This window comes from Peromyscus leucopus, chromosome 5 (assembly GCF_004664715.2).
Source record: "Peromyscus leucopus breed LL Stock chromosome 5, UCI_PerLeu_2.1, whole genome shotgun sequence".
In the NCBI taxonomy this organism is placed as follows: Eukaryota; Metazoa; Chordata; class Mammalia; order Rodentia; family Cricetidae; genus Peromyscus; species Peromyscus leucopus.
This window is the reverse complement of record NC_051067.1, coordinates 89521539-89545600: the sequence shown is the minus strand read 5'-3', so window position 1 is coordinate 89545600 and position 24062 is coordinate 89521539. Positions and strand designations below refer to the sequence as shown.

General features: G+C 47.9%; 1 protein-coding gene across 5 annotated transcripts in view; it reads right to left on the bottom strand.

The window, feature by feature from the left end:
• Positions 1-23076, bottom strand: part of Gab1 (GRB2 associated binding protein 1) — a 110140-nt gene extending 87064 nt beyond the window's left edge. For 3 of the 5 annotated variants that reach the window (XM_028881770.2, XM_028881769.2, XM_028881771.2), the window contains exon 1: positions 22906-23073. In XM_028881770.2, the coding sequence (XP_028737603.1) occupies positions 22906-22977 (72 nt within the window). In that variant the 5' untranslated portion in view covers positions 22978-23073. Of the gene's footprint in view, positions 1-13833; positions 14766-22905 lie in introns of those variants that run through there. The other 2 variants (XM_028881767.2, XM_028881772.2) reach the window with 2 other exon arrangements.
• Positions 23077-24062: the final 986 nt, after the last annotated feature.

Genomic DNA, 24062 nt, shown 5'->3' with positions numbered 1-24062 from the left:
CCTAGACGAGCCTTTACAACTGAAATGTGGAGAGCCTAGACACCAAAAAGAGGCTCTACTGAGGCCACCAACATCAGCAAAGCCGCTGCGAGCCGACAACAGTCATGTGAGACAGAAAGGCATTTAAGCTTGGTCTCTGAAATCTGGCACGCCCCCTGAATAGCTCAACTTGGGTCTGATAACAGTAAAGCATTCTGAAGAGATTATCAGTAATTAGCTGCTTCTTCCCCCATGAGCAGGCTATCGGCTTCTTCAGCATGGGCCAGGAGCCAGAGCTCACGTTTCACGAGTGTTCTTTTATGACCGGAATATTTTAGTTTCATGCATGTACTTGCTGAAAAGAAGATTTTACATCTACCACCTTCATGGGTGTTGAAGAGGTAGCCAAGCAGTGAAATTGATAACACTTTGTAAATATCCCGAAGAAGCTAATGCGAAGAAGACCCCCAAATAAAATCACAAGCATTCTATCCCCAAAGAAGAAAAGACTTTCTGATATGATACTCAAAGGTGTTCACCAGCTCACATCGCTTCCTGGAGATCACAGGCATTACTGACAAAATTACATGTCAAGCATTGAATTCAACAGAAGAAAGCCGCCATATAGTGACTTCAGTCTAGAAACTTAAAAGCTTATTAGCTACAAATAGGACTGAAATATAAATATATATGGCTCAGAAGAGAGCAGCAGATCTGGATCACTTGGTTGTAAATCATTATGTGGTGGTGGGAACTGAACCTGGGTCCTCTGCAAGAGCAGCAAGTAATCTTAACCACTGAGCCATCTGTCCAGCCCCTGGTGAGCCTACCAAATGTACTTTTTAAAATGTCATTACTGTATTGATGAAGAAGAGGAAGAAGAGGAAGAGGAAGAAGAAGAGGAAGAAGAAGAAGAAGAAGAAGAAGAAGAAGAAGAAGAAGAGGAAGAAGAAGAAGAAGAAGAAGATGATTAGAGACAGGTCTGGCTAGACGTCTAGGCTACCCTCAAACTCTGATCCTCTTGCCTCACCTCCTAAGGGCTAGGATTACAGGCACCCAGCTTCATGTCATTGTCTTTGATAGGTCATATTTGCTGTCACTAATCAGGAACATTCCATCCCAAAGAGTAGGCATGAGCTGGGAATGCAGCCCGGCAATGCGCCTGTCCCACATGTGTGAAACCCTGAGTTCAGCCCCAGCACTGGAAGGAGAAGAGGATACAATAAAAGGATGGGGTGGGCGCCTAACTGCAGAAACCACCGCACTGTGGTACAGACTCATCACGGAGTCATCCTACACACCCTTCGTGGCAAATAAACTGGAGCAGTGCTCCCCAGATCTGCCTCCTGAAATGAGAACTGAGCACCTGTATCTCTGCTTCACACCTGCCACCCCCCCAAAACAAAACAAAACAGAAAACACTATAAATGAAAATATCCAGCAGCCTTCTCTTTTGCCAAGGAAACATCAAGAAACTATGTGGACAGAGACAGACCCCAGGCCACATCTTTATGCGGCATCTTTATTTGTAAGCACCACTCTACAGGACCCTTAGCTTAGCCTGCTGTCCTGGAACAAGCATTTATGGTCTCACACACAAACCCTCAGAGAATGCCTTCCTCCCCGAAAAAGTCTCAAACCTGCCGGACAAAGGTTGGATTACCAATCTCCTATGGCACTGTTTAAAAATTAAATTAAATAAAAAAATCTGGGTGTGGTAGCTCACACCTGTAATCCCAGCACTTGGGAGGAGGCGGAAGCAGGTGGATCACTCAAAAGTTCATGTGTAGCTTGGTCTACATAGTGAGTTCCAAGTCAGCTCAAGCTACACAGTGACCCCCCAGATTAACAACCACAACAACAGAGAAAGTGGTAAAAGAGAAGATCCAAATTTACTCAGAACCGAAACAAAACAAAACAAAAATCCAGAGACAGGTTGTCAGGAGAGTGCGGACAATAGTCTTAATGGCATGCTCTAAAATCTTTCCCTTCCAAGAACAAAAAGAAAAAAGACTGCAGGCGCGCATCTCTACACTCCTCTCAGAAACTCCCACTGCTGTTGGGCAGGTTTCCAAATGCCCGGCACACATTCCAACACAGTTATTCAAAATATGTTAATGAGGCTAGCCCAGGGCCCACATCACACACGCCTCCTTCCTCGGCTTCGTGGGAAGTGAACCTGTGCAGGTTCAAACAGGCGTGCCCGCCCGACACTTGCTAAATGGGATGGCAGGCACTGGGGCGAGCTGCCAGGTAAGACCAGCTCATAGAGGACAGCTCCAGGTGGTCCCTTTGGGGACCAGTCACTGGCCTTCACACTTTGCTCTACTGATATAAAAAGTCATTAATGATTTACATCCTTTGAAATTACCCTAGAGCTTTCAAGGCCCCGGGGAAGGACTGCAAACTTTCCAAATAATTTTCAGTGAAATGGGTTGCAGTCTACAAATGAAGAAATGAAGTAGCAGTTACACACTGTGCAGAGGATCTGACAGGGCATCGCTCTCCAGTGAGACACATTCAACAACATCTCCTGAAGCCAGCAAGTCTGTCTTTGGGGGACAGAGTGAAATCACAAACAACTAGTCACTCAGCTCAATTAGTCTACAATTGAGAACTCAGACTGTCCTAAAGTTGTAGATTCTCCTTTTCCCTGCCTCCCCAGAAAAACATTTGCTTTCTTGTCTGAGCAGACATTCCAGTCATAGCCTGCATTTCAGAGCTCAAGCTTTGCAGCTTAGTCCTCAGCAGAACTAAAAAGCACTGCTAAAAAAAAGAAGGAAGGAAGGAAAGAGAGAGAAAGAAAGAAAAGAAAGGAAGAAAGAAAGGGAAAATCTCACCACCTTCCCCAGGCTTTAAAAGCAGTCTCGGGCCAGGCGGCGGCGCACACCTTTAATCCCAGCACTCGGGAGGCAGAGCCAGGTGGATCTCTGTGAGTTCAAGGCCAGCCTGGGCTACAGAGATCCAGGACAGGACAGGCAACCAAACTACACAGAGAAACCCTGTCTCGGAAAAAAAAAAAAGCAGTCTCTGTGTTAGACCTTACTCACACTCCAAGATCGTCTTCAATTTCAAAAACTAACTCGAAGCTGGAAGGTGTGAGTGATTGCACACTTCTCCAGGGTGACTCATTCTCATATGCTCAAGATTAAACACAGCACTGAATCCAGCATCAGGAAGAAATTTTTCCTCAGGGGCAGAAAGGTGTGTGGGATTTCCAAAAGCACACTACAGTAGGATCATTTGTGTGGGTTTAGATGAGTAAATCCCACATAAAACTAACTTCCTACTGCCGTGAGAGCAGACACCATGGGGGTGCAAGCCTTCCTGAAATGTGTTTGTACAGAGCCCCTGGGATGCGCCCTGGGATGCGGAGGTTGGATGGAGATGCCAAGGATGGGCGATACAGCAGTGAGCAGCACTAATACTACTGAACTACTGCGTGGCTGGAACTGGCATGGTGGCACACGCCTGCACTCCCAGCAATGGTGAGGAGACCAAGATCTAGAGTTCCAGGTTCTCCTCAGCTGCATGAACCGCTGAGTGCTCAAGGCCTGGGCTCCAGTGGTCTGCTCTATAGAATGTGGCGGTCATTTATTTCTAACCACATTTAACAAACAAAAGAGACAAGCTGCGATGGATTATGATATTACAACCGCTCTGGGGGCGCCTAAAAGGCTCTTGTCACGTGTGAAGCTCAGAAGTCAGCAGTGTCCGAGGGCAGAAGAATTTGCAGGCTGGGAGGAGCCTCCCTCCGGCTGGACATCTGGAAGCCGAGTTCTGGTCCAGCTCCGACTGCTAGAGCAAGTGGTCTTGGATAGAGAATGTTTCCTAGGCTTACATTTCCTATAGGCCTCATTTTCCTCATTAAGAATAGGAAGAGGATTGGGGGTGTGGTTCAGTGGTGGGGTGCTTGTCATGAAATGCAAGGGCCAAGGTTTGACCCCAAGGGCTGAAAGAAAAACAACCGTGGGGAGGAAGCCAGTCATGGTGATACAGTCACAGCCCCAGCGTGTTGGAGGTCTACCTGAAAACTCCCCTGGAGCATGCAGTGAGACTCCACAGGGAGCTGGAGGCCGATCTGTCAACAGTTTAAACTTCTGTCTCAAAAACAAAAAACAAAAAAACACCACGATTGCTGGACATAGCAGCACCTGCCTGCAACGCCCACCCAAGATGCAGGAGGATTGTCACAAGTCTGAGGCCAGCCTGATCTACACAGAGAGCTCCATGCCAACTAGGGCTACCCAATTAGGAGACCCTGGCTCAAAAGAAAACAAAAAGAATAAGAAAGAACAATATAAGTTTTTCTCCATTGATTAAATAAGAGAAATGGGCCTTTACCACCGGTGCGTGCGTGCGTGCGTGCGTAGTGTGGTCACAGTCCATTTTGTTCCCTGAGACAGTTTCTCTCACTGGCCTGGAGTTCACTGAGTATGGCAAGCAGGCGGGCTGGCCAGGGAGCCCTGGGGAGCCACCGCTCTGAGGCCTCAGTGTTGGGGTTCAAAGCAGGAGCCACCACGGGCAGCAGCTTTACACATGGTTCTGAGGACGGACTTGGGTCCTCACACTTGCAAGGCCCTTTGCTGACTGACCGCACCTTCACCCAGTTCCGACACTTTATCTCTTTCTTCGATCATGTGCTTTTACTTAAGATGCTTCAATAACTGCTTCAGACTTAGATAACATGTGGTTTACAAAAACAAGAAGCCTGTGTGAGAGCAGGCAGGACTGTGCTCAAGAAAGAATTTACTCCGAAGTTGAGAAAGTGTTTAAAGAGTCAGCTCGAGCTGCCCCTGGTCCGAGCTCAGGCTTCTCACTAAATAACTCACTTCTCACTTCCCAAGTTGGAACTAAACACATTTGCTTAAAAAAAAATCAGAGTATCTTCTACTTGCTTAAAAGTTATTTGACAAGCTGGAGAGATGGCTCAGTGGTTAAGAACACTGGCCTCTTCCAGGACTCAGGTTCAAGTCCCAGTACCACATGGCAGCTCACAGTTGCCTCTAACTCCAGTTCCAGGAGCTCTGACACCCTCACACAGACATACATGCAAGCAAAATACCAATGCACATAAAATAAAAATAAAGTAAACTAAAAAAAAGATCTCTGACATCTCTGCCTTTCCCTGCTTTCCTCATCTTACGCAAACTGAATCCAAGCTACAGGAATGGACCAGCAAGAAGGCGAAGTCTGGGGTTTCAGTTCAACTCTGATGCAGACCCACAGGTGCAGAAACAACTAAGTAATAACCTTGGAAGCAAGAAAAAGTTACTGGGTTATACAGATAGATTTTTAAAGGCTTAAATATACCAGGTATATTAAAATTTATGATCTAAGCCATGCATGGTGGAGCACGCCTTTCATCCCAGCACTTGGGAGACAGAAACAGAAGATCTTTGTTTGAGTTTGTGGCCAGCCTGGTCTATACAGCAAAGGCTGCACAGTGAGACTGTGTTTCTGTCTCGAAATAATAATAATTAATATTACCTAAAATCAAATACCAACATAGTATGTATGAACTGCAAGTCAGTCTACGTACATATTCTATTCAAATATAGACAGCTGTAAAAACATAAAGATGTTATAGGACTGAATACATTATAGTTCAACAGTAGTTCTAATAAAGAAATAGTTCCCCCTGGGCTACATGAGACTGGGGGGGGGGGAGGGAAAGAGAGAGAACATTTCCTTTTAGTAGCTTACAAAGACAATAAATCTGCTAACCAGTATCTTATAACCTCTTATCTCTGTGCTAAACCCCACAAGAACCCGAGCGGCAACAATGACTGACAGTTTCTAAGTCATCATTTCTCAGTGGCACTGAGATGATTTCCTGATTAGGCTTCCCCTGTAAGCATCACGACCTGTTTTCTGGGGTGACTGGAAACCTTTAGGTTAAATATATATGGACTAGAGTGGACTCCAAAGTAAAACTAGGACGGTTAAGGCAAGTAAGAAACATCTAACAAGCATATGACCACAGAAGCATCAAAAGCAAGGGTATAAAGTCACCTGGGAGAAGAGAACACTCCTGTGCTTGGCCTTCAGTGCCTAGAGAAGAATGGAAGTCATGGAAAGCGCCTTGCCGGCAGCGGAAGAAGCTGGTTTTGGGTCACCACCGGCACACAGCCACAGCCTCCTGTTTGTTTCGGCAGCTGAAGATCTACTGACCCAACTCACTTGTTCTGAGCAGTGCACGGGTGTGGCCTCCACTTCCCATAATGACAATAATGATCCTCAACACTTACAAAGCAGATATGAAGATGTTTGGAGATCTTGTAGGCAGATGGGCATGGTCATTAAGAGGATGAAGTGTCCCTGGGTAAATCAGTGAGGGAGGAAAGGGGAATGGAAGGCAGAATAGAGAGGGATGATGGGCAAGTAGTTCCCGTGACTCTATGGCGGTAAGAATTCTAAGGAGCGTGTGAGTGGAAAGCAGAGATGTTGGTGCCAAGATGGATGGAGCTGTTAAGGTGGACGGTTTGATAAAGGTGGGTGATACCCATCACATGATAAACATCTCCCAAATCATTATGGATATCTTTGGTCACTCTCTCTCTGTGGGGCAACACAGAAGGAAACACTATGTCAGCAACAACAAAAACTAACTTTCTGGATGAAGACTAGACACAGTTGGGAGAAAACTCCTGCATTCCCCTGCTGGGGTTAAGCGGCCATTCTTACCTGTTCCACTTCTTGGATGATGTTCTACAACAGACAGGGTCTCTCAAGCTCTCATTCTCTAGGGTGAACTTTGGGCTATACACATACATAAATAATAGCTGAAAAGTAAGAAGTCTGACGTCTGTCGCTAAGAACAACTAGTTTGGTACTCTTTCTACACCAATCACATCTCAGAACCAAAAAGTAGGACAAGCCAGTGGGAAAGCTCTTTGAATTCCGAACTATTCCAGGAAATGTGACTTTAATAATACTCTTTCAGATCCTATAACCAGAATAACCAGTACTCGTGGTGAAGAACTAATCCCCCTTCATCTCTCGTCCTCATCTCTAAGCCATCCACAAAGTCTGGATCCTCTTTTGAATGGATACACATTCTTGTCTAATGGATGTCAACTTAATACTTTCTCTGACTCGACATCTTTTGAGGACTTAGTAACACTTAGGTACTTTTTAATAGTCTGACCATTCTGAAAATTCTCTTTTAGTTTTATCCTCTTCTAAGTACATCCTTATGGAGGGATAAGGTGGTGTCAATCACAACCAGAAAACAAAAAGACAAACTAAACACCTGTGTTTCCAAGGATCCCATACTCCCCTCATCTCAAAGAAACAAAACAAAGGAACTCTGAGCACTGATTTTACCTTCCCATTCCAATGTAAATAATATTTGCTTTCACTAGATCTTTCATTCTTCTTTTTCCCTTTGCACCAAGATCAGTATTTCCCAAGAATTATCTGAGGCCCACCGACATCAAATCATCAGAGTTGATTAGATTTTTAACTGTAGGATTTTAGAACTGGGGAGGTGACTCAGCTGTAATGTGCTCGTTGTGGAGGACCTGAGTTCAGATCCCAGCAGGCACATAAAATAAATAAAGAAAAAGCCAGGTGTGGTAGTGGACACCTGTAACTTTAATGCTGGAAAACCAGAGCAGGGGGATTCCTGGGCCCTACGGACCAGCTGGTCTAGATGATTAGTGAACTCCAGGTTAGTGAGAGACCCTGCCTCAGAAAAATAAAATAAGATAAATAAGGTGGAGAGCAACTGAAGACATTGGCATAGACCTTTATATTCCATTTGTGCAAGTACACACATGTATGCACACACCCAAGTATGTACATCTACAAACCCCACAGATAAACACAAAATATACAAATATTCGCTTTAAAAAAACACTTCTTTTCCTATCTATGTGTACGTGTGTCTAGGTCTGTGTCTATGTCACATGGGCCATGTGGTCAGACCCCCTGGAGTTGAGCCACCCGATGTGGGTGCTGGAAACAAAAGCCAGCTCTTCTGGAAGAGCAGCAAGTACACTTACTGCTAAGCATTCTCTCCAGCACACTACTTGGTTTCCTTTTCTGTTTCCTTTTTTTTAAGTTTCTAGACCCTGGGCTGGAGAGATGGCTCAGAGGTTAAGAGCACTGGCTGCTCCTCCAGAGGTCCTGAGTTCAGTTCCCAGCAACCACATAGTGGCTCACAACCATCTGTAATGAGATCTAGTGCCCTCTTCTGGCCTGCAGGCATACATACTGTATACATAATAAATAAATAAATCTTTAAAAAAAAAAAGTTTCTAGACCCTTACCTAAAATTACTAAAGTCATCGGTGGGGGAAGAAAATGGAGACCGCGAGGTTGCACTTTAGCAGTAACAAAGGTGACGTCATGAACATGGAGATTTGAGGGCCACGACCTCAAATCTTTCCTTTTCCCAAACTAAAGGAAAACAAGGACTCTACCAAGTCCTAACCAGGGGTCCCATCACGGAACCCGTGCCAGGTCTTCCAGGTAAAAGGCAGGAGAGACAAGTACGCTTGGCCAGTAGAACTTGTACCCAACAAGAGACTTCAGCACAAATGCAGACTCGTTGGCCCGGCTCTGTGGCGACTGCCAATTACAGTAGCCAGACCTGCAAGAGGGCTTGATTACATGTAATTTATAAAAAGTAAACAAGCTGAGCGGCTTATGAACAATGAATGGTGATCTTCCAGCCAAGAGGTAATAAAAAGCATGGATAAATGACTCAGCACTCCCCCACCCCCCAGACAACAATAGCCTGTGCTCTAGCTAGGGGAGTGAGGCGAAATGAGTATTGGGTTATGATTCGAAGGACAACAGCTCTTTGGACAGAGGTTCTGCCTGGCACATAAAGTCTTTCCCAGCCTGTAGTGTTCAGAATTCAGCTACTTACATGACTGTTCTGGTCAACTTGACCAAAGTAAAGAAATGCTTTGACCCCAGGGATGCAACTGAACTCTGCGTAGGAATGGCAGCTTCTGGTGGAATCATGGGAAATGAACCCAACAGATAACACGGGGGTAAGAACAAAGTCTTACGAGGGGCTTCTCTACAGAGGGGCTGCTCACCACGGCACACTGACAGCCAGGGCCAGGCAATGGTTTGTCCTGGGGCTGGGCTCTGCAACCCAGGAGGTGTTCGCTCCTGATCTGCCTCCCTCCAAATGCTGCAAGAGAAGTCCGTCTTCAGCCACAGCCAAAAGTGCCGTGCCCGGGCAGAACTGCCTCCCAACCCCACACAATCACTCACCCCTCTAAGGTAGAAACATCTCAAGAAACATGATTGTTAGTAAGCCGGTTCATGGAACATATTTTTGAAATCATAAAAATCTCAATGGTTCTTGCTCTAAAACACATATAAGGTAGTAAATATGTACGTTTTTAAGTATATCCTTCTAATTTTCTAAGAATTGTTCTATTTCCAGGGACTAGACAATGACATCTTAGGATTGCTTGCCAGCTACCTGGGAGATTACAGAGTGCTACATAACTGAGGAGCTGAGTGGCCTTCTGGCCTTTGTCCCGATCCATCAGATGACATATGCTGTCCACTTCATCTGCAAAGCATTTCTGTTCATTCAACAGTCAGTGTACCCATTCACACAAAAGGGACAGTGTTTGGTGTCTACGACACTTTAATAAATAAGGCTTAGAATATATTTATATTGCAAAATATATTTTTTGCTTACCCTGCCCGTGTGTGTGTGTGTGTGTGTGTGTGTGTGTGTGTGTGTGTACGCGTGTGTGTGGTGTACATTCACACATTTTTGCAATTTGCAAGAGTTGGTTCTCCCTATCCATCATATACTCCAGGGATCGAACTGAGGTCTTCAGACTTTAGGCAAGTACCCTTTGGTGGTTTGAAAGAATACACCCCTAAGGGGAGTGGCTCTATTAGGAGGTGTGGCTTTGCTGGAGTAGACGTGGCCTTGTTGGAGGAAGTGTGTCACTGTGGAGGCGGGCTTTGAGGTCTCCTATATGCTCAAAATAATCACTTCCCATTGCCTTTCAATCAAGATGTAAGGACTCTCAGCTCTAGCACCATGTCTGCCTGCATGCTGCCTTGCTTCCCACCACGATGATAATGGACTAACTCTCTGAACTGTAAGCACCCCAATTAAATGTTTTCCTTTATAAAAGTTGCTGGGGTCACGGTGTCTCTTCACAGCAATAGAAACCCTAACTAAGACAGACCCTTACCTAATTTTTCATTTTTTGTTTGTTTGGCTTTGGTTTGTTGACTATTTCACTATTTGAAATCAACCTGCCTCAGCTACCCACGTGTTGAGATTATAGATCCGTGTCACCACACCTGGTTTTACATTTTATATGCACGGGGATCCTATGAGATAAAAGTACCTGGAGCTCACGGAAGTCACAACGTACACAGTGTGTCCGTGCTGGTGATGGAGTCCAGGCGAGGTCGACAGAGAGGAGAATGAGAATAAGCAGAAGTTAGTGTAGCTGTGGAAATAGACAGAGAAGGCCAAGAATTCACACGGGCTGGAGGAAGTGCAAAAGCCCAGAAGACAGGTCTCAGGGACAACTGGGGACACAAAGTCCAGCAAAGCTGAGGCAGAGGCTGACTGAGGAGGGCAGCAACAAGTCTGGACGGACGTGGTGATGCCACATGATGAAGCCTGGTGAGCCAAGGGGAAAGGCCTGGGTCTTACCAACAGCAAAGGAACCAAAGGAACGCAGCAGAACCAACCACTGCAGCCTAGGGGGATGGCGTCACTGGATTTCTATTTCAGGTGCGTTGCCTAGCTGCCTTCACACAGAGATCTCTGCGAGACTAGATGCAGAGACCAATCAACAACTGCAGCTTTTCAGAAGAAAGGCAGCAGAGGACCAACAGCTGCGAGCTACTGCGGCGGCAGCGGCAGCGGCAGCGGCGGCGGCGGTCAATGGACAGGGTCTGTTTTGGTCACTGTGTGCACAGGATGAGGAAAGCTGTACTCTCAAGCCACCTCTCTAGAGCATCTGAGCAGTTTAATCCTCAGATTATCAGCATAAAACCTGAGGGCATTTAAGTGTGCGTCGTGATTTGCAGATGGGCCCTACAGGTCAGCAACCATACAAGTCACAACACTTGTACGTTTCTAAGAATTCTTGGGAAACTGAGAGCCCAGAGCTTTTGATTCTTTAAACATTATGACCATGGGCATATGTCTGCCACACTGTGCACATGAGACATCCAGGGGAAAACTCGGAAGAGTCGGTTCTCTTCCCCACCACGTTGGTCCTGGAGATCGAGCTTGGGTCACTCCACCTGGCGGGTGTCTTTCCTTAAAGCCGATCCAGCTGACCCATCAGAACTTTCGAGGAGTTCACAGCCTCACAACTGATGAAAAGCCACTGACAGACGGCAGAAGGAAAGCCAGGCTGGGGCTCTTAGCAACTCCAGAACTGAAGCAGACTATGGCCTGTGTCAGGAAGGCACAGGAAGGGACTTGGTCACATACACCCAAGAATTTCAAGAAAGTGCACTCACGGGGTGACTATAGGATTCACCCCTCGCCATGACACATCTGACCCAGACAGCACAGCTGATCACATTGCACGACCTTAGAAAGATGGATCGTTCTCCCTGAGGCTCGTTTTCATTCCCTGTAACACAAGGGTTTGGACTCCTTCCCCTGAGTGGGGAGGAGATGTGGACAACTGGAAAGACAATATTCAATAGAGTTAATGTTTTTGCCATGAAACCAAAGAGTCTAAATGAAAAGCAGAGGACAGGAGCACACCTGAGGAAGGATTCAGAAAAGCCGAGGAGGCACTGGACAAGGTGGTGCATAATTCTGGACTCAAAGTCTACAGCTGTTTGGTTATACTGGTCAAGAGACTGCACAAGGCCCCACATTTGAGACAAAGTACAGATGCCCTCTGCCCTCTGGGAATTAATATCCTGCCACAAACACCACAGAACGATAAACGAAGCATGATGATCTGAAATAAATACACTTTTTATTGTGTATACTGTGGGTCAGTATGAACACCATCTTGAAAAATGCTTCCTGCTCGGAGCAATACACACTGATGAATCTGACCCGACTACCTGATGGCTCACAGAGCACTACTCAAGAGGACCTGTTTGATTCTGGCCCCTTTCTGGGGGGCAAATGACTTCCATACCCAGTGAAGAGGCTTGTACATAACACACCATTAGAGCAAGTTCCCTTCCCCAATACTCAGTATTTCCTTTCACTTTCTCTCGGTACTTCAAACCATTTAACTTGAAATTACCAGGGAGAACTTCTCAGGCCCATAATAACCACCAGAGGCTGAGGGTTCAAACATTACCTCCCTAGCTGAACGAGGCCCTCATTCCTCATTAAGCCCACGCCACCATCGGAATTCAAATGATGGAAGGTGGCATCTTACCAAGTATTTCTCGTTCCAAACTGAAATATTAAAGTGCTTCTCCACTGAAAGTCAAGTGTAACCTTGCCAACCAGCAGCGGTTAGATCTTGGCTGCCAGACTCCGGCTGGAGCACTGTGGGGAGGCCAGACCCCAGGCCCCAGGCCGGAGCTGAGAAGACAGCAGCGAGCATGTTAATTCTTTAATCAGGGAGCCATCTCTGGGCGGAGTCCTGCAGTCAGAAGTGGCCCAGCCACATTTCCCAGTGCACCAGTAACTAAAGCTGTGTATCAGGGGGATGAAGCGAGCAAGCTGCCTACTGGGTAAAACGTTGTCACCATCCCAGTCCCGGCTACCTTACAGTCGTAACCCAAGTTAACAGCAGAGCGGAGGGGGCTCCGGAAACAAAGACTTACTTTTCTCTGACTTCTGAAAGTTAGCAAAAACAATTTTACAGCGACAGTCAAGCCAAGGCATTGAATAGAGCAGAAAAGCCAGCAGTAAGACAGGCTCGCAAAACCCCGAATGCCATAGTACAAGTCTGAGAAAACAGGCCTTCCAACTAAAGTGATGTTTACCTGGGCTAGAGAGGTGGCTCAACACTCCGATCACTTACTGCTCCTGCAAGGTCCCAGGTTCGGTTCCCAGCACCTATGAGGTGGTTCACAGCTATCCATAACTCCAGGACCACGGGGTCTGACACCTTCTTCTGACCTCCACTGGCACCAGGCATGCGTGTGGTGATGGCACAGACATGCACTCAGCAAACATTCATCCATGCAAAGTTAAATAAGTCAGTCTAAAGAATTCTTAAAATAAATAAAATTATATTTATCTGCTTATTTCACGTAGTGATCCAATGTTAAGCTAAATTCAACTTTATCTAGTGTTAGGAGAGGTATTTCCCCGCTTTTCTTCAGAGCAGCGGCCAGGCCTCTTTCCAAACAGCAAACAGAGCTCTCACTGTTATTGTCCATGCACTGTAGTCTTGAGAAGACTGTCTAAAATGGACTCAAGCTACTTGAGTCAAAGCAAAAATAAATAAATAACAGGGAAAGGAAACACACTTGATAGTACAGTTAAAGCAAAGTCCAGTAATTTTCTTCCTTTAAAAAAATGACAGATTTTTTTAAATTGAAATGAAATGTTTAAACTTTAGTATATTGTTTTTAATTCAAAAAAAACAATGTGGTGATGTGGTTCCCACCTCCCTTTTAGGGCATTGTGTTTCAGAACAGACATACCTAGGCCAAGTAGGAGTTCAAAGTAAGAAGGAGAGAGACGACAGAGACAGAGACAGAAACAGAGAGAAGGAGGAGGAGGAGGAGGAGGAGGAGAGAGGAGGAAGAGAACAGAATGATTAGAGCCTGTTAGTAAATGCAGTGTTCTTTCCAGTATATAAAAACGAAAGATAACTTAGTTTAGAAAAATGACAGACATTTCTAGAAAACACACCAAGGCAGGGAAGGGCGACTTAACCAGCAGGAGAATATTGAAGAACTCACATTTCCCCTTCCAGCAGCTTCTCCTCTCCAAACCGCACCTCCACGGTGCGCTGTCCCTGTCACAAACAGCCAAGGCAGGCCGCATGGAAACTTTTTGTTCCAGATAATAGTTCAGGACAGGACTTGGCGGCTAAAAGTTGTAATCAGCAAGCTTCAAGAGCTAAAGTAACAGAGATAAGGACCAAATATGCAGTACAAGGCCCTGCCTCTCACAAAGCTGCAGGACAGCCAGAAGCCTGTGAGCTTACCACTTGGCTATGAATTTGGAAATGAGAAATTTTCAAATAGGGAGATTTTTTCCCCCTTCTAGATGGATAAAAGAATTGCCTAAAATATAAACACACTCTTTCTTCCAGCTCAGGAATCCTTGGATTATTTAAGGTGCCCATGTGTGGAGTTCAGAATGGTCCAACAAAAACTTCTAGCTCCTGAAATGACTTTTCCCAATGACTCTACAGGCCTAAACGTTGCCTACAGTCCATGAAGTTCCCAAACCACCCCCACCCCGAGTTTGGGGTGGAAGGGTCTATGTATGTAACAAATGTGGAAATCCACCTCACAGCAGACCTCTTTCCCTCAGTAATCCAAAGAATACTGATGTTATCTGTGCTGTCGTCCAAGAGGAGAAAAGAAGGAGCCTTGCGAGTCTAAGTTTTCCCTAATTAGCGGACACACGGACTGAGATAAAAGGAGTCACAGAATGTGACTTCCCTCCAGGTTCAAATGGCAGAATCCGAGGGAGCTCTAGCTCGGGAGAAACGAGGCACCATGTTAACGTGAGGACCCCCACATGCCATCAACGGTCAGACGAGGTCTCACGTGATCCAGTGGCGTGCGTTATTCTCGCCCCTCCAACACCGGCTGGCACTCGCACAGCTGGGCTAAGATGGCTTCCAGAACCCAAGCTCTGACGCAGAAGCAACGAATCAAAGGCTCTTTATTCTCCTCCCACCCGAGCATGCTCCCTCTCTGGTGTAAACTGAAGCCTTGCCAGAATGAATTATTTAGCTCAAAACAGACACAGAGAAATCTTAAATAACACAGGTCCCTTGGAATTTTAATAAGCCCAGGTGACCATACAGGTTGCTGTTTCTTTCTTCTTGGTTGCAGAAAACACTGTGGTTAGGTGCCCGTGAAAACCTTACTAGGCCATTGCAGAGACAAAACTTCTCCAAGTTCCAGCTGACACCCAAACTCCAGGCATGAAGCTCGAGCAATCTGAAGAATCTCTTGTCACGTTGACATTCTCTTTCTTTACTGAAAACCATCCTTCCCTTAGGATTCTGCCATGGCTGTCTTCCTGGAACAGCTTGAAAGTCTGGTGACAGGTTGTCTGTGGCTGCCTTCTTCCTGCTCGGCTCTCAGTCTGAACTGAGGCGATTGTAATCTGTAGCCCTCATCAGCAAGTCATCACAGATAACGCCATAGCCAATCTCTTAAAAGCTATTTAAATGTTCATGCATCTATAACTTGTTTCCACAGATTAGAACTCCTCACAGACAGGGAGTGGACACATGCCTCCACCGCATTCCACACAAGGCCCAGGACCAAAGCTCCTGAAATACCTGTTTATTTATTCAACCAGCAGATAAGCTGCGCAATGAGCCAGGTACTGCTTGTGAGTACACCGGCACCCTAGTGCTGCGGCCAACTGTCCCTCTGTGTTCTGGACTGAGAGGAACCCTGGGGAGGCCACAGAGAATTCCTACCATGTTGCTGCAGCTACCAGAGGTGAGCACTAAGGCCTAGCGAGCAGCGTCCTGGCTGCCCTCGACGTCAGGAAATGTCTCGAGGATGCTCTGGCTGGAGTTTTTACTGCCCCCCCCCCAGGGAAACAGGATCAGGTGGGAGACCAGAGGCACAGCAGGGCACTCAGCCTGAGTTTCCTCCTCCCTCAGCAAGCCTAAGGCACACTGAGACCCTCAGTGCTTTTCATCCGATCCCTATTCTGAGACGCGGTTTTGCTATGGAATCTCAACTCAGTCCTCCTGCCTCTGCCTCCCAGGCGCTGCGTCTGAACCACAAGGACCCCTGCTCATAAGGCATTTTAAAAAAATAGACAAGCTAGCCTTTTAAAAAAGCTAGTCTCAAACTATGTAGCTTGGGGGTGATCTTGAACTTCTGACCCTCTGCCTGCACGTCCCAAACGCAGGGATTATTGGTGTAGTACACCATGTGGTTTTATGCATTGCTGAGGACTGACCCAGGCTTCATCTGTCATGCATGCTGGGCACACTCACTCAACTGCACCACATCCCCAGACCAAAAGGGACTAAAATTTTTTTTTTTTTTTAACCAGCAGATTTCTAAATCTGTAGTCCTGACAGCCTAGGCAATTTAGCTGACCTTCTACCCTACCCTAGTCTTGTTTATCTTCAAGAACAGGGTGTCTAAAAGCCAAAAGTTCCTCTTCAGGTGGGCTAGCCAAGCTGGAAGCTGTTTGGACCTAAGTTGGCTGAGAAAGAGACCACCAGATGGCTTCTAGCTCTATTATAATCCCATCTGCACGACACACCTTCCGATGTCAGTACAGTTTACAGTCGCCATGTTGACCCTGGAAGGAACCATAAAATGAACAAAGAGAAGTGGCCCCAAATGCTCCATGAACTCTCCGCCCATTCCCAGAAAAGACATGAATATTCTCCACGTCATTAGCCTATCCTCTCTTCATTTCTGTTCCAGCCTCGAACTTTCCCAATCCAAGAGGTGAAGAGGTGAAGACTCTCTAGATTCACTTCCCATTTCTGTTCTTGGCGGAGCTGAGCGTCTTCTTCACAGTCCCGTGAGTGCCTGCATCTTGGTTTTGGTTCCACAATTTTAGAAGAAAAAGAAGGATCCAGTTTGGGGGTAAAAAGTGTCAGAGAAACTACCACATGACACAGCTTCCGAACAGCAATTCTGAACCCCCAAAAGTTTAGGGTTTAGGGATCTGGCAATGCTAACGGGGAGCTTTATACTTACCATTCTGCCCAGGCACAAGAAAAGAATTAACTATCATTAACTAGTAGGAAGGCTTAATGTAATTGGTAGTTAAAGCCCTGTGTTAATAGACAATGGTCCTGCCACACTTCAAAAGGTGGAGTGGAGACAGCAGGCCTTGAAGTGAACCCTCACTACCATGAAGATAACAAGTAAAAACATCCTTCCCCTGAGATGCCAGTCTTCACTGTAAGGCTGGGAGAGAGGCTTTAGTTTGGTACACACTCTCCTTTATCCTTGAGCCAAGGGGATGCTGCAGACTCCCCACCCATGTCAGATGTCAGGTGCCCACCCAGGGAGAGGTGATTTCTGTTTCTAGGCTCATTTCCAGAACTAGGGGTGAGTTCTCAAAGTCCAGATGGAACCTGCCCTGCTAACTGACAGCTGCCGCGGCCGGGTGACAGACAGATCACCACCCGAGAACTGCGGAGGCCTTGCTCCAGGGCTGCCTGCTAACAGGCCACCTTGCTCTGCCTTCCCAGGCAGGTTCTCCGACTGAGAAGGAACACCTGCTCCTCGCTGACAGCTGCCCAGAGCTGACAGCCGGCTGTGTGGAGGCGCTCACTGGGTGTCCGGGCTGGAGGCAGACCACAAGAAAGCTCCCCCTGCAGAGATACAGTGAGTGCCAGCTGGCTCGAGGCAAGCCTTTATTAACTCATTTACATCTATTTCTGTGAAAATTTCAAATCCTAATGAAAATTCCATCAATGCTTTAAAAAAAACCTTTTATTAGGTTTGCTCTTTGAAGTTTTCAAAAATGTCTAATGTTCATTCTGGATATTATAATCCCCACCAGCACTTTTAAAAATAAATCCTCGCCGGGCGTTGGTGGCGCACGCCTTTAATCCCAGCACTTGGAGCAGAGCAGCGATCTCTGTGAGTTCGAGCCACTGGCTACAAGTGAGCTCAGAAAGCGCAAAGCTACACAGAGAAACCCTGTCTCGAAAAACCAAAAAATAAATAAATAAATAAATAAATAAATAAATAAATAAATCCTCATGAATCTGAACACCTATTAAAATGTATATTTTTTAACTATCAGGAGAGATGTCCAATGGGCTGTCAACACAAACACAAAGATAAAATGTTTAGGGAGATAAACAGTCTAACTACTCTGACCTGGTCATTTCATTTTACACATATGCACTAAATCACCACACTGTAGCCCCAAATGCTGAGACAGCAGTTAAAACATTAAAAAAAATTTTTTTTGAGACATCACCTTGGCAAGCCTCATATCTACTAGTAAGGATGATCTTATTAATCTTATTTTTTATTAGGTAGAGGTGTGTGTGTGTGTGTGTGTATGTGTGTGTGTGTGTGTGTGTGTGTGTGTGTATGTATGTGTATGTGTGTGTACACACGCACAAGCGCTATGGAGCTTGGGTTCAGGTCAGAGGGCAACTTTCAAGAGCCAATTCTCTCCTTGCAAGGATCAAACTCAGGTGATCGGGTGTGCTCTTATCCACTGAGCCATCTCCCCGAGCCAAGGCCGAGCTTGAACTTTGGATCTTCCTGCCTCCATCTCCCAAGTGCTGGGTTTGCAGGCTTGAGGCGGTGTGACTGGTTCAGAAGTGCTGGAGATCACATACAGGACTTCCTGTACAGCAGGCCATCCCGAGCCACATCCCAGCCCTGCAAATTTAATTTTAATAAAAAATCTGAGCACTACCTTCGAGCTCACTCATCTCTATAACCCTGGTAACTCAGCTCTGGCCATCATTCAGCAAAACTGAATGAAAGATGCATGGGATGCTCACTTCCAATGTGAACTGACTGCAGCAAGCTGCCAGGGAATGAAGCATGCAAAAATTCTTACCGTTTTGCACAGAAAAGATTGAAAAGGAATGACTAAAGAATCGACTTTCAGCCCGGCGGTGGTGGCGCATGCCTTTAATCCCAGCACTCAGGAGGCAGAGCCAGGCGGATCTCTGTGAGTTCGAGGCCAGCCTGGGCTACCAAGTGAGTTCCAGGAAAAGCGCAAAGCTACACAGAGAAACCCTGTCTCGGAAAAAAAAAAAAAAAAAAAAAAGAATCGACTTTCATCACGTCTCACTTTTTCTCTCTCTGAGAAGCTCAAGGAAAGTTCCTCTACCAGATGAGCACGGACAGACACAGAAGCTGGAGCTGTAAGAAATTCATCAGGCGCCATAATTTGAGATGGGCTTAGAGATGAAACCAATATAACTGTGTTGTGCATGTGCATGCAGTATGCATGTGTGTTTGTGTGTGGGCACACACATATAATGTACAGGTGCATGTGTGTGAGTATGTGTGCGGGCTCACAGAGGAGATCAGATGTCTTCCTCAGTTGCTCTCTACCTCATTTCTGGAAGAAGGAGCTCTCTTCAGTGCGGGAGCTGATTGGGCCAGGCAGCTGGCCCCGAGTGCGCTGGGTAGAGTTCCCTGGAGCTGGAACTGCAGGTTGCTGCTGCCGAATCCGCCCTGCTGTTCACAGGAGTTCTGGGGGCCAGAATTCCAGTTCTCATCTTCATGAAGATGAGGCAAAGTGACCTTAACAGTCATCTTAATCAGTGTCTGGACTCCCCTACAAACACTGCCAACAGTGAGGTGAGCTTCAAAGTCCCACGGGCAACATTTCCCAGCAGAACCATGATGCTCAAACTCCCAGAAGTCTCATTTAATAATTACAGTACAAGCCTCCAAGATAAGCTTTTCGTGGTGAATCTGCTCATTAAAGACCATTATCAGGCAGAAAGATGGCCCAGAGGGTAAGGCGCTTCCCCTAAGCCTGGCAGCCCGAATTGGATACTCAGGACCATGGGGGAAGGAGAGAACAGACTCCCACGAGTTGTCCTCTGACCTCTACCGAATATATGCACACACACAAATACACACACGCATGCACACGCACACGTGCATGCACACACACAAAATAAATAAGTAAAGACTAAAATTTTAAAAAAAAAGTGCCAAGTGTGGTGACATATTTTTCATCCCAGTACTGGGCAGGCAGAAGCAGACAGATCTCTGAGTTTGAGGCCAGCATGAGCTACCTATCAGGTTCCAGGCCAGCCATGGCTACACCGTGAGATCCTGTCTAAAAGAAAAAAAAAAAAAAAAAAATCAAGGCAGTGAAAGATGGCTCCATTGTAGAGCACTTACCACTACTCTATATGAGACCTCAGGGCCTTGGGTCCCACCCTCAGAAACACACAAAAAATGAAAAATAAAAACCATTATCAATCAGTCTTCAGCCTATTTTGCTGGATTCTTTCCACGAAAGAGAACAAGAACAGAAAAACGCATATGTACACGCCTCTATCCTCCCTGGTCAAAACTACTGCAGAAATGAAGCCAGACACCAAAGTCAAAGGTTCTATAATCTGAGGGTGTCAAGCCTGGGGACTAAACCACTTGGCAGTCACCTGTCCACTGTCACCCTGGGCCATCCTCACCTACGTCACGTCGGCTGGAGAGATGGCTCACTCGATAATGTGCCTCCCACAGAAGCGCAAGGAACTCAGTTCAACCCCAGCTCCTTGTAAAAGCCAAGAATGATGCTGTACCTTGTAATGCCAACCCCGGAGAGGTGGACACAGGGGGCGCCTGGATCCCACTAACAGACCAGCCAACCCTCATCAGTAAGTCTCAAGTCCCAGGGAGACACTCTGGGAAAAACAGGGGGTGGCTCCTGAGGGATGCCATACCTGAGGTTGACCTCTGGCTACCACATGTAAACATATGCATACTGGCATGCAACACACATTAACACACACGCACACACACACACACACACACACACACACACAACACACAAAACACCAGCTTCCTACCAACCAAGAAACCTTGTGGCTTCTCCCACATCATTCTGCTTACTGAAAACACAATTTAGAAACCTGGTTTTCTCCTGAAGGCATCTATGAAAATCCGCACCACCCAACTTGGACACGAAGATAAAAACCACTTTCCATTTTGGCCGCCTTTCTCCACATATACTTACATTGCCGTTCCCCACACTCTAACAAATTTAAGAGCAAAGGCTGGGTCTTGTGCTTCAGCACTGGGTACCTGACGGGCACGTCTTGAGTTCTCAGCTAGTAGAGTCTGAAACGACTGTACGACCCAATCCAAGTCCCACGTTTAGCGAACTGCTGTAGTTTATGGCCATGCCACCCTGCATGAGCCCAATCTTCCCCGACTCAAGCTAACAGGGTTTGGTCTAACTGGGTCTCTAATGGGAGAAAAACTGCTATGGTCAACAAACGATACATGTAAATATTCATAATCATACACATGTTTATTCCCCCCACACTTCCATTTATTTTTATCTATGTATTTATTATTAGCATTTGTATTAGTAATAAACTTTATTTTGCGTTTGTGGTTTTTGTTTGCTTTTGAGATATATAGCCCTCGCTACCCTGGAGTGTGCTATGTAGATCAGGCTGGACCTGAAGCCTCCATTTCTGTCTCTCAAGTGCTGGGGATGGGCACATACCACCGTGCTCAGTTTTTATTTTATTTGGCCCTTGTTAAGACTATTTGTTGTTGTTGATTTTCCTCCTTTCCTCTTCTGTCCTTCCCTCCTTTGGCTGGTGCCTAGTACAGAGCTCAGCTACTGAGCCATAACCTAACAGGAAAGAATGCACGGGACTTCCATTATCGTGATCAGCAAATATGCTGTGCTTCAGTTTCCCCAAGTATCCCAAAGCTATCTTTCCTAAGCAGTGCTTCTCAAGTCCAGAATCCCCCTTTCCTCCCCTTCCCCTCCCCTACACACACACACACACACACACACACAGAATTACAAACAATTCTGAAGACGCCACTGCCACTCTCAAATTTTTGGAATCAAGTTGCCATCTCTACCAAGAAATCCAGGAAAACCGTGACAGATGGAGCGACATCTTTGGGGATCCTCTGACAATTTATCAAATCATATCTTTCAATGAAATTGCTGGTCTGTGATACATTCTAGCAGAAAGTAACCAGAAACTCGCTAGTGAGCTCTGTGAAATAAATATTGCCCGTTTTGTGCAGGGAAGCAGTGAGCACTCGAATTAGCTCGAGGTGGGGGTACTTGGTGCAGAGTCCCTTCAACCAGAAACAGGTTCCATCAAAACCGGTAGTGAACTCTACTTAAGGGGGTACAGTGTACGTTTTGCTTTTGGAAAACACGTTTACTCGAAAAATATTTCATTTCTTTGCTAGCAGGGGACATCGTAAAATTAGCCGATCTGGAGGAAGACTTAAGATCCCAGACGCCTGAAGAGGACACAGATTTCCGCTGAAGTAGTGTAGGTTCCTTCGAGATACAGTTTTCCTAACAGCGAACACAGTTTAACTCACAACCGGCATCTTGAATCAATTACACAACTACCCTTTGAGCTGTTCTGGTGCCCTGTAAAAGAATCACAACACCCAGGAACCCCTGCAGGCTTCAGCTGTCCCCTCCTGCGGGGCTTGACAGCGCGTCTGAGGCGCCCAAACATCAGCCACCAGGCTCCCCCCAGCGCCCTCCTGTCGCATCAAACCGCCAGCGTTCGGGCCAAACTCCAGTGTCCCTCAAAGCAAAACCGCGAAAATGTGAACCCTGCTAAGCAGACGGTAGGGCGCCTAAGAACACCCCCCCCCCTTGCCCTGTTAGAGTATTTTGAGAAGTTCGCCAGTACGATCCACTTCTCGCGTCCACGGTTAGCTTCCCTCAACCTCCTAGAGGCGCAGAGGGGGCGCGGACCCACGGGAGAACCAATGATCACTACTACCTCCAAGGTTTCTCGGTGCGGGGAGATTTAACAGCTCCATGTGAATCTGGTGCAGAAAATAAAAGAAGGCTCTTTTTCCCCGTCTCACCCCACCCTTGCTAAATGGAATTAAGAACGAAAAGTATGAAGCCAGCTTTGCGCCTGGGCCCCTCTCAGGGGCGACGAGGCCTGCAAGGGAGGCGGTGTGCAATATGGAGGGAGAAAGTTTGGCCGCCAAGTGGACGCCAGGGTGCGAGTGGACCGCACCCGGCCCGAGGCCAACCGGCCGAGAGAGGGATCGAGGAAGGGGAGGGCGGGATCCCTGGAAGAGCTGGGCGAGCAGGCTGCTGCTGCCGCGGCCGGCGGTGCCCTGACCGGTACTTACATAACGCTTCAACTTCTTCTCCGGGGGGGACTTGCGGAGCCATCCCGAGCAGACCACTTCGCCGCCGCTCATGGTGCACGCCGTGAGGGCTCGAGGGCCGGGCACCGGAGGGGTCGGTGGAGACGGTGGACGCGCTCCGGGCACGGCCGCCACACACAGCCCACGGGAACTCGCAGATTCCCTCGACGGGGCGGGCGGGCTCCGCGCGCCCTGGGTCGGCGGTCGAGCCTCTCTTCCGCAGATCCGCGGACCGGAGCGGAACCCGAGCGGGAGCCGCGGGGACCAGAGCTGGCCGGCCTTCTTTCAGTGCACCCTCCTGGCCGCCAGGCGCGCCGTCCCGCCGCCTCGGCAGCGGTCGGGCTCGGCTGGGACTCTGCCGGGACCTGGAGCCGGGAGCTCGATGCCCCGCGCTCGATGCCCCGCGCTCCGCCCCTTGGGGACGGGACCTCCCGCGAGCGCTCCCTGCTGCGGACCCCACGCTGCACGCGCACACACAATGCCCGCGCGCGGTGTCCGCTCCGCTCCGCCCGCTGGCGCTTTCAGTGAGCAGGGCGCGATCTTTTCCTTCTCCCTGCTCCGAGGAGGGAGCCCGGGAAGGCGTACGGCGTCCCGATGGCAGCGGGCGCAGGGACAGGTCCCGATCCGCCTAGGGAGCGCGAGGACCGGCGGCGAGGCGTGGGGCGTCGCCGGGCGTCGGGGGAGGTCGTGGGTCCGCGGCGGGAGGGTGGGTCTGCGCTCCAGTCTCCGACGAGGGCGGGGATCAGCACAGGGACGAGGCGCAGGGCGGCTCTGCTCCGGGGAGGGACCCCTCTGTCCCGTCCCCTGCGCTCCTCCCCCACCCGGGGACGCGCGGCGGGTTCGGGGGGGCGCGGCCCGGGCCCCGGCCCTCCTTCTTCTGGCCTTTCCGCCTCCCCTTCCCACGATCGGTCGCCTCTAGCTTCTGCCCAGACTTTCTCTGAAACTCCTCCGGAGCGCTTCCAGCCAAAACAACAAGGGCCGGGAGGCGGGGCCGGCGCTGGGAGGGAGCAAGATGGCAGAGGCACCCTGGGATCTGTAGTCAGCCGGCGCGCTGGGGTCCTCGCCGCCCCGCCGCCCCGGGCCCGCGCGCTGGGGAAGGCGGCGGTCTCCCGGAACGCAGCGCCACCCCGGCACGAGCG